Consider the following 10640-nt stretch of genomic DNA (forward strand, 5'->3'; position numbering starts at 1 on the left):
ACAGCCCCCCCCAGCTGCTGGTCATCTCTGCCCAGCAGAAACAGCACAACCACACTCTATGTACTTCTAACAGGTTTTTCTAAGAAAAGACAGGCACTATGACCCTGTTCTGTGACACAAGCAAGGACAAACCTCCTGCACCTTGCTGGTAAAAGGGTGAAATGCAAATTATGGTAAAAAAATAGCACAAGCCAGTCCCTTATCCCAACCTTATTTCAACTGCAAATCCTGGCTTTGGAGAGTACTAGGCAAGACGTGCACAAAAGCACAAGGTGAGGGCCAGAGTTCTCTTCCTGCAGAGCACCAACATCAGGAACTCAAGCCCTTAAAAAGGGAGAGATTCAATCTTCAGTGGAGCACTGCAGAAAAGCTTTGCCATCCGAGACCACAGAAATCACCACAAGGACAGGGAAATAGGAGAAGGAAGTCTGTCCAAAAGCAGAGCATGGCAAGACTGGTTCATCCCTGAAGCCAGCAAGAAAAAAGACAGATTCAGCCCAGCACGCCCAGCCGGCAGCAGTGGGTGTGGCAGCCTGGTACCTGGCGCCCCCAGGGCATCTCCTCAGCCTGAGCGGGGCCCTCCCCACCCACGGGCTGTGCAGTGAGGAGCAGGCAGCCATCAGCAGTACACACACACCAGTAGCTACTTCACATTGGCATGCAGGTAACAGTCGGGGACATCAGCAACTGCTTCCAGCAAACCGACAATGGACAGACTGCCTTTCTCTCCCTTCGTGATGCGAAATGGTTTTGGTTTTGCTTTAAATGCCACGAAGAAGACAGACAGAAGGAGGACTCTGAAAGAAAGGGAAATGTTTGTGTGCACCCAAAGGCTGACAAAAGCTACTTCATGTGCACGAAGGTGGTTTTCTTTCTGCTACAGTACAAGTGCTTGTGCCTCAAGTATAAAACGCAAGCCTCCAAATCACACAGACGAGCTTCTTATTTTTATTTTTAAAGTGATAAATAAGGCACTGTACTTTTAACAAAAACTGCCTGGTTCTAAGTTTAAAAGAACCCAAGGAACGTTCAAACTGCAGAAACTTCCTTCTGAACAGCAGAGCCAGACAGACCAACCTCTTCTCTGTCCAAGACACATCTGCTGATGCCTAAAATCATGGGCGTTTATCCTTTAACTGCGGATTTTTAAAGGCTTGCTACAGCTTATAAAAGCAGCTTTAGTTAATGCATGGTAAAGGGTTACTACTATACATCAGTTTTGTACATGGCTACCGGTTCTTTGCTATTTCGGGTCCAGTCGTGAGCGTTTGCTGTGCGAACAGTCCACTTTTGCCCTTAGCTTCCTCTTGCCCTGAGACACACTGTTCTCCTGCATCTTCTTCATGGACCTTGTCAAGGTCTTCCCACTGCTGTGCTTCTTGTTGGCCATCTTCTGTGACCGTGTGGAGGACTCCCCCAGGGGCTTCTGTTTTGGGGACTTGGACAGCTCCTCGTGACTGGGAGGCAGCACGGCCCGTCTGCTCGTGTTCTCCTTGCCCTTCCGCATGGGGAGCCGCATCTTCTCCAGCTGCTTTTTCGGGACTCTCTTCTCTTTCAAAGACATTTTTCTGGCCAGTTTATTGCTCCTCTCCATGGCAGTCTGCTTTCGGGTCGCGGGAGATTTCACGCTGGCCTCCGAATGCTTTATTTTACTAGCCTTCTTGGCAGGCAGCTTGTCCTTGGTGGAAGAGCTGGATCGCTCCTGGGTGCTCCCGCTCTCCTTCAGCATCTTCTTCTTCTTGCTGAGCTGGAGGTCGACTTTGGGCAAGGGGTCCTCTTGGGACCTGCTTTTCCCCTTCCTCCCCTTCCCTGTTCCATCCACTGAGGGAGATTTAGCAGGAAAGGCAGCTGCTTTGATCTGCAAGGCCAACTTTGGAGACATTAGGGGGTTGATGCACACACTTTTCCGGCCCTGCTTGCTCTCCAGGGACAGGTGGTCCCCTGGGCCATCACTCCGCTTCTCTGCCTTCACCACGCGCTGCTGGGCTCGCAGCTTGCCCCGAAGATTGGAGTACTTGCGCAGGATCCTGGTGCTGGCCTGTGTGGGCAAGCTGAGGGCAGGCTGGATGGTTTTGTCCTCACTCAGCTCCTTGGTGCTGGCATCAGTGGGAGACGTCTGGCCGGGAGTGGTGGCTTCTTCAACCTCTGCTTTATCAGCATTCTCACGAATTTTGGCCCAAAGCTTTTGGTTCTTCAGGTTATTCCGAGCTGGGGTAGTGGCAGCGAACTTCTTGAGATGTTTTTTCAAACGTTCAGCTTGTAGTGAGCTGGGGTAGAGACTAGAGGAAGAATATTTCTGCAAGGGGACTTTCATGGGGGGAATCTCCCCTGGGAGACGGGTGTTGAGTTTTTTCACAATCACTAGAGACCTGGTTTCAGTTGTCTCCAGAAACCACTGGCATATGTCAGACAGCTTAAAGGCCTTCATAAACAACATCTGCACAGGAGAAAGCTTCTGCACTTCCAGTGAGCCTCTGCTTTTCCGTGTTCTTTTCTTGCTTTTCCAAATCTCTTTCAGTTTGTCAGCTCTGTTCTTTACCTTAGGGGTTGGTTGGACCTCCTTCTCCAGCTGAATCCAGCCCTTCTGGATTTTCATGTACTGAGTGTTGAACTCAGCAATGAGCTCCTGGTTCTCCTCTTCAGCACACCACTCCACGAACTTTGGTTTGCTGTCAGCCACATCTATGTCCTCCAGTGTTGGGCAGTCATCATTCCCTGAACTGTGTTCATCCCTCAGCTTGGGGATTGCTTGCATAGACTCCTTCCCTGGTGTGTTCTTTTTTGCACTGTCTACAGGTGCAGGTGCATGTCGTAAGTTATAAAACTGCAGAGCAACCTTTTTATGCTTTGCAGTTTTTGCTGGAAGATGCTTGCTTCCACCTCTGCTGCTGGGACATGGAGGCAAATTGGTCACCAGCTCATAGTTCACTGGCTTGACCAGATCCCTGTCACTGTCAGAGCTCTCCTTGTCCTTTGCACTGGCATTGACTGGTTTCACATCTACTTGCTCAGCATCATTTGCAGGAACACTGTTCTCTAGAGGGAGGGTAATGTTTTTCTTCTCAGAATCAGCCTGGATGCTGATTCCCAGCATCTCACCCTGTTGACTTTGGCTGCTGTTAGCAGAGGAGTCATCTTTAGAGGAATTTTCTCCCTCTGCAGCAGTCTCTTTTGCTAAGATGCTTTTATAGGTTTGTCTGGTAGTGACACCATTCTCCTCTCCTGGCTGCTCCTCAGTGATGCTCTCTGGAGCCTGGCCAATGCCTGGCTCTTCGCTGGTTTTGAGCAGCACATTGGGGAAGCAGTCACTGGGGAAGTGCATGGATGCTGCCTCATCCAGCTGCACTTCTCTCTTGAACCGCTTAGCACCAGAGCTCTTGGAGAATTTGATCTGAAGGCAAGGAAGCTGTACAGAGCTGGAAGAACCAGAGTCCTCAGCACTGCCCTCAGCAGGTGATGGGGATTGTTGGCTTCGGAGACACCTGTCCGATGCCACTGGCGCTCTCCTGCCTTTCTTTCGCTTCTTGTCTGGACTGTCTTTGGAAGAGACAGAATCTGAGCTGTTTGGGTTGGGTGGCATCTCCCCTTCAGTGGGCTCTTTTTCACCTGCTGTGCTGTTATTCTGCATTGCCTCCACTTCCAAGATTTTGGGGAGGGGTGTACCGACAAGCACAGCATCCTCTTGCCCAAGAGGGCTGTCATCCACCATGACCGATGGTTCGGCTTCTGGTTTAATATCTATGCTTTTGTTCACATCCCCGCACTGCAGAGTGGCAGGGGGCTCCAGAACACTCTTCCCATCCATGGTGGCAGGGGGCTCATCATGAGCCTGCAAGCCTGGAGAGCATGTGGAGGGCTCTGCCAGACACTGCCCACAGAGCTCAGCATCCCCTGAGCCTGGAAGGTGGGCAGGATCCTTGGCACCATCACAGGGCAGAGGTGTTGTGTCTGTAGCAGCAGAGGCCTGTGAGGAGGACTTTGGCTCTGGACTGGCAGGGAGGTCTGGAATAGCTTGTATGTCAGAGCCTGGACAACCTTCCTCCTCACCGTGTGCTTTTGAGATGGAAAAGGCAGCAATATCAGCAGCCTGCCTGCTGCTGCTGCCATCCCCAGAGGAGCCCAGGCTACTGCCAGCCTCCCAGGTGACAGTGCCTCCTACTGTCATCCCCCCTCCTTCAGCAGGAGGGGAGCCAGGTGGTGGTGAGCTGGCCAAGCTATCCTCTTTCTGGGGGCTGGGTGGAGCAGAGAGGGAGAAGAACGGCATGGCCAGGGCAGCTTCCCTTGATCGCAGTGCTCGGGTATCCCGGAACTGCATGGAGCCCAGCTCAGCTCTCTCTTTCGTTTCTTGGCTGGTTGGTGCCACTTTAGCCAGGAGCCTCAGGGAAACCCTTTTCTCACCCTCCCGTCCTGCCCCTGCAGACCCCTCCACCGAGAGCACCCGGGGTGGCTTCGCACTTACGAGGGTCTCTGTTCGCAGTGCCGGGCTGCTCGTCCTCTCCTCCGCCCGGGAGCTCTTCACCAGCGTGCGGACAGTGGGGAGCTCGCAGCACTCCCCGTTGAAGTAATACCCCCGGGTGCTCTTCCTCGCCGTCCTGCGGGACGACACCAGCCGCTGGGCCTCGAAATGGCACTCGGTGATGGGCTGGCTGATGTACACCACATCGCACTGGTTGTCATAGTCATTGATCCTCAGCCCCGATGCCTTCTTGCTCTTCCGAGAGGACCTGAGGGAGGCTGCCTTGGCGCGAGGGTGCCCACCGGGGGGCCGGTGGGCGGCTGGCATGGCGCCAGTGGGCAGCCAGCCCTCTTTGGACTTGTCGAGCATGCCCTTGTCAGCTGGATGCAGCTGGCAGCCTGCCTTGCCCTTGGCCATGGCATGCAGGTGGTTTTCTTGCTTTGGTCTCACATCTTGTTCTTTTGCGTCTAAGTCCTGGTGCAAAGATGCTTTCGAGCTGCATTGCAAAGTGTTCTCTTTATCGGCTCTGCGAGGAGGGGTCACTGCAAAGCCAGGATCCCAGGACTCCTCTGGGAGAGCCCTGAAAGAGCTCTTTTGGGACCCCAGACAGCCATCTAAGCAGTCCTCGCTGCCATTCACATTTGCCACTTTGACTGAGATATAACCTTCCATGAGAGTCTTACCTGCTAGCTGCTCTTTATTATCCTCACACTTCCTGATACTGGCTTCTTGTTCGTGTCCAGCAGCTTGCTGCCCTTCCAGGGTCTTTGCGGCATGATGGAAATTCAAAGAGGAAGAGTTCAACGTGCTGAGGTATCCTTGGGTGGGGCTATCCTTTGGACTAGCAGAGCGAAGCCTGGTGATGGGGAGCTCGCAGAAGTCCCTTCTCAAAGCAGGACTGGAGTTCTCTGCTCTGTCCAGAGACTTCAATTCCACTGGCTGCTTTGGGGCTTGTCCTGTAACATGCAGGGGGCCATCGGCCCCTGACTGTCCTGGGTCCAATGTAGAAGGGAGCTTTGATTCAGTACAAGTAGCACCCTTATCCTGATTTTCAGTGCTTCGCTGGCTACAACCGGAGCCACAAGTAGAGGCCTCCATGCTCTCAGATTCAGATAACTGCTGGCCGTCACAGTCTGGTTGCACTTCAGTGTATATGTCGTTTAGCACACGAATGAACTGCTTCTGGTGATGTGTACACAGTCTGACCATAAATTTTTCCAGTGGAGACTTCGGCTGATTGTTAGAGTCTATTGCTATTGTCTCTGCTGGATCCTCACTAGAGAGACAAAGAGAGAAGCAGTCAGTAATATGTCCTAGGGAATATTAGTTTATGCTGCAAAACCAGAATAACCCTTCTCCTCCCAGTTAGGCACATCACTTGCCTGACCTCCAGGTGAGATCAAGCATCCTGTTTTCCTGGGGCTGGCAGATGTTCATCCAGTCCCAGCATGCACACTTACATGTGCACACTGCTAGCAGGACACAGACTGCACTTTTGTTTGTCTGCCACTGCCAGAGCTCTCATAATTACACTTCTGCCTAGGACATCCCAGCGTGTAGGCACCATGTCACATGTTCAAAGCAAACTTAAAAAGAATCAGACTTAGTATCTGCACGGCACCTGGTGTGGAAGGCCCAGCATTTCTAGGATGGCTGCATACCTCCGCTCCCTCACTCTGCACTGCCAAGCTGGGTGGGAGAAGAGCAGCATCCCAGCTGGGCATCCAGATGCCAGGAATCTTCAGCTACTTTAAGTCTTAAAATTCTGTTTACACCTCAGTAGCAGAAGATGGGTCTGGGGCCAAACAGAGCAGAGCTGAGCCTCTTCTGTAGTCAGCACGGAAATTCTGGTGAGCTCCCAGCCTGCAGGACATGCAGGCAGCAATGCATCCTGTGCGGTGTCGTGCCATTGGCACTGACCTTTGATTAGCTGCCATTTAATAAAGTGTTCCTGCAGCTGATGGGCTGTCAGCACACAGTGGTTGTGCAGAAAGATGGGCTTCTACAGCACAGGGTCACTGCCACTAGCTAGCGCTCAGATCCGGGCCATTATCAGTTACCTGCTTGGCAGAGGCAATTAATTAGGACTTACTGGTGGGGAGGTTAAGGGATAATTACCCAGTGTTTGCATGAAAGCATCATGAGTGCCATGCCAGGTGCTGTTATCGACCATATCTGTTCCCAAGGGCAGCACCGGCAGCTCCCACCCAGTCCTGACCACGCCGAGAGGGCCCCACATCTTGGCACCCACACTGCCTGACACGGGATCTTTACCAGTAAAGTAGGGTTGCTTTGCAGCACCATTTGCACTTTGCACCTCCTGGCCTTGTACTGGAGGAGTGGAAGTCCTTTCTCTCCCCACAGCCTTTCTCTGCCTGCCCCCCACCCCGCATCAGACACTGACCTCACTCACTCAGCTGGGTCAAGGGGGTCAAAGATTATCAAAGAGTTCAGGGCCAGGGTGGAAAAAAGCAGCTTCATTTGGAGTGGGTTTTCCCTCTCCATGCTGCCAGGCACAGGGCTCAACAGGTGGATGAGGAGGAAGAGCTCCAGTATGAAGGAGCCATCAGCAGAGAAATGGAGAAGGGAAAGCCAGTGGCCGGAGCCAGCCGCTCTCAGTGGCAACAGGCACACCGGAGCCTGCCCTCGCAGCCCTCACCTGCTCCTTACCTACTGCTTGCTGGCTGCTTTCTTTAGACTGACAGGCACCAGGGAGGCACTTCAGTGCCCTGATTCCCTGGGCTGGTGGGCAGGGAGATACACCTGGGGCCACTCCATGCTCAGGGCTGACCAGGTCTCCTTTGCCCAGAAATGCCAGGCTGCCCAGCCCTTTGCTTTGCAGTTTGCCCAGGCATAACATGATTTACACGTAATGAGGCTTTGCCTCTCAAGCCCAGCCTCTTAGTTTCCTTAAAGGCTTCTAAGGCAGGGTTTTCCTAAAACCACCTGGAAAGGCTGAGCCAGCTCAGCTTGCCGAATGTGTCCCAACACCTCCAGAACATACTCCCGGGGTTAGCAATAAACAACGTACCTGGAGACTGCTTTACTACACCCAGGTGAGAAAAATGCCCTCCAACAACCGTCTGAACTGGTCCTACCTGGTGCTGCGATGGCTTTCAATTTGGAATGCCTGGGATTAGTTTAAATAAAAATACTCAGGTACAACCTGGCCCCTCTCCAGAGCCCTGCATGGGAAGGGTTATGTCAGCCAGGATCTCTTACACCGCCCAGCTCCTCCCCTCGCTCCGCTGAATAACAAAAGGGGATAAAAAAACCTTTCAACCCCCTGGGCTTGGAGCAGAGGGCTTTTTGAAAAGGCAGAGCTCAGCGTAATCTTTTTTCCACCTTTGCAAAGAGGGCGGTGACTCTTCTCACCTACTCACAAGCCCAGCTCTGAAGAGAAGCAGCCATCTTCCCCGGGGCAGACTGAATTTATAAAGACAGTAGCAGAGGTGGGGCCCTGCCCTGGCCCCTCCACTGCCGTGCTGCCTGGGCAGCTGTGGGAAGGGGTTACGGTGGCAAAACAGCCATCTCACTCTTTGCTGGGGCACCTTCGGGTGCTGCACTCCATGGCTGAGAAGGAAGAATCCATGGCACAGGCAAAGCGATTGCCCGGGTGGGTGGCAAGAAAGGAAAGGAAAGGCTGCGTGATGCCTGGTGATGAGGAGGCTGCAAACCTGTGTGCAGAGCCCTGCTCTGGGAAAAGGGTCCAAAGTGGCTGGGCACTGTCCTTTCCTGCTTTGCAGCCGTGCTGCTGAGCACAGCCAGCTGCAGGTCACGCTGGCTTTGCAGAGGTGTGTGGGATGGAAAAGGCTCCTGTCCTGCTTGTATGGCAGAGGGGACCTTAGCTCCCTGATCCTGAAGGTTCCAGTGGCATTTCTGCCTTGCCTTTCACCTAGTTTCTTCCTCTGAAGTGTGACTGAGGCCTTCGTGCTCATTGCCACCTTATTTGCCCTACTGTACTCCAAGGAGACAATCAGAAATACACAGAGCTTGTCAAGCTATAAATTTAAAAACACAGAGATAAATATTTTTCCTGCTTGATAAAGGAAATAAATCCATTCAGTTTTGATGCTCTTTCTACTTAGAAGACCCATCTCGCACTCAGTGACACAGTTCACCTGGCACATTGTGTTCAGGGTCCTCTGGTGTCACGCCACTTCAGCTCAAAGTGGCGTGCAACTTCTCACCTTGAGCTCATCTGCTGCTTCTCCAGTCCATCCCTGTTTGGGTACTGCAGGCAGCATCACCTTATTCTGGGTGTCTAAGGATAATCTTGGGGCAGAGCTTTCACTGCCACCTGAGGTGAAAAGGCTCTGAGGGTGGCTAGGTCCCACCTCTGTCCTTCCTTTCCCTGTGCCCCCAAGGGTGCCGAACTGTAGCCTGTGCCTTTACATCCCCAGATCTCCCAGACACACAGAGTTTTCTGTGCTCCCTGGGGCCTGCTAATCTGTGTGCCTTGGTACCTATCCAGCATTTCCCACTATTCCTGTCTGTTCCTGGCTATCACTAATAAGTAAAACATGCTCATGAGCATTCTCTTGCGAGGCAGGTGATGGATGCAGGATTGCCCACATGCTCCCTACTTAAGGCAGTTTTGGAGAAGAGCTTGTTTCTGGCTCACATGTAACAGAGTAGAGTTACATCAAGTGCCCCACATCTTCAAGCAGAGTTGCTTATGGACAGTACAAACTGTTGCAGAGAAACTATTTTTTAATGTGGCTTATCAGAAGAGAGGAGAGGTGAGCTGACTGCACAGCTGAAGTGTCTTTTCAGGGAAAGGTGCTGGGTGCAAACATGTTCCTCAGCCTGGCAAAAGCACAACGGGAGTTGAAGACTCACTGGTAAACACAGAGGATGGAATTGGGAACATGGTTTTGAACAGGAGGAAAAATTACTCTCAGGAGGCAGCCAGTCCTGCCTCTGAAGAGGCAGGCAGGCATAGCCCTGTCTTTTGGGAGATACAGGCCAGCCCCACAGAAGCTGCTGGACTGGAAAGACCAGCGAGGGAGCCCAGGGCTGCCCATCCCACCTACAGGCTTCTCCTTGGTGCCTGTACTCACCCCTTCCCATAGGGCTTGGCCCAGGGTTCTCCTAATTTCATGTGTGCATGAAGAATGAGCCATCTCTCTCAAGGGCTGGAAAAGCCACAAGCCAAAAGGAGGTTCATAACCAGTGAGAGACAATCTGGGGACCCTCTATGCCTCTAGCCAAGCTGTAAGCGCAGTCATAAACCTGTATGGGGTCCCCAGAAGGACTGACTGCAATGGGAGAGACAGCTCACCTGTCAGTGAGCTTTCCTGCAGAGCCTGGGACATGGCAGGTCTGCCCTTTCTGCCCGCCAGCCTCAAATGCTGCCTTCACAAGGCTGCAGCTGCCAGATCTCCTCCGTTCCTGTGCCCCAAGACCCTCCTTCCAGCCCCACTGCCCACGCTACCCTGGGACAGCAGAAGACAACCCCAGTGTCCCAAGTGAATTTTATCACCAGAGCCCCTGACTACCTCCCAGCCTTTCTCGATTTCCCAGGGCAGCCCCGTTCTCTTCCCCTTCCCTGCCTGCCACAGAAGGTGTCAGAGGCATCAAGGGGCAGGAGCTGTCAGAGGCACAAGCGGAGCTGTTGCTACGCAACCCCGGCGGTGCAGCAATTAATGCTGGGGAAAACGTGCTGCGCTCTGAAGCTATTTGCATAGCTGCGTGCTGCAATACATTTGTTTGCATTGTGCCTCCACTGTTTAGTGGAGTTTAAAGTCAACCCTCCCCCAGCTCTTGCTGGAGGGGACCTGGGGCTTCCAACAAAGGCCACGCAGTTGGGGCTGAAGGGGCTGGGGGAAGGCAGAGGTTTGTCAGTCCATAACACCTACAGACTGCACAGACAGAGGATTTACAGTATGGAGAGGAAGGACCAAGTGATCTGTGTTTCTCCCTACACAGCCTGAGGAGCTTTTCCCAGCTCCTGCAGTGCCCCCAGCCCACTGGTGGGGTTGTCATATCTCTTCCTTCCTGTTGTATGAGCGTGACACTGCTTGCTCTGCTTCTGAATGCCATAAAAAAGTTTTAGGGGCAGCCCAGTCTGCCTCTGGTTCTATAGTGTATTTGGGCAGGGAGCAAGAGGGGAAGAAAGAAAGGGAGAAAGAAATCATCTGGTTCATACCAGCCTACCTGGGAAGCCAGTCTCCAAAAACCT

The 10640-nt window shown here is 52.8% G+C and overlaps 1 protein-coding gene across 2 annotated transcripts; it reads right to left on the reverse strand.

Annotated features, from left to right (window-relative positions):
• Positions 1 to 925: 925 nt before the first annotated feature.
• Positions 926 to 10054, reverse strand: LOC137478191 (serine/arginine repetitive matrix protein 2-like). Of its 2 annotated transcripts, none has more exons than XM_068197845.1 (2): positions 9894 to 10054; positions 926 to 5732 (listed from the first exon to the last, which is right to left on the reverse strand). In XM_068197845.1, the coding sequence occupies exon 2, from the start codon at positions 5663 to 5665 to the stop codon at positions 1244 to 1246; it is 4422 nt and encodes a 1473-aa protein (XP_068053946.1). In that variant the 5' UTR covers positions 5666 to 5732; positions 9894 to 10054; the 3' UTR covers positions 926 to 1243. The 2 variants fall into 2 exon arrangements, with proteins under 2 accessions (XP_068053946.1, XP_068053945.1); XM_068197844.1 differs by lacking the exon at positions 9894 to 10054 and adding an exon at positions 7488 to 7747.
• Between the last annotated feature and the right edge of the window lie 586 nt (positions 10055 to 10640).

This window comes from Anomalospiza imberbis, chromosome 8, assembly GCF_031753505.1.
Source record: "Anomalospiza imberbis isolate Cuckoo-Finch-1a 21T00152 chromosome 8, ASM3175350v1, whole genome shotgun sequence".
Classification (NCBI taxonomy): Eukaryota; Metazoa; Chordata; class Aves; order Passeriformes; family Viduidae; genus Anomalospiza; species Anomalospiza imberbis.

What these genes read in the sequence shown, in the direction of transcription:
- LOC137478191 (XM_068197845.1), bottom strand. Translation starts at nt 5,665, where the DNA reads ATGGTCAGACTGTGTACACATCACCAGAAGCAGTTCATTCGTGTGCTA.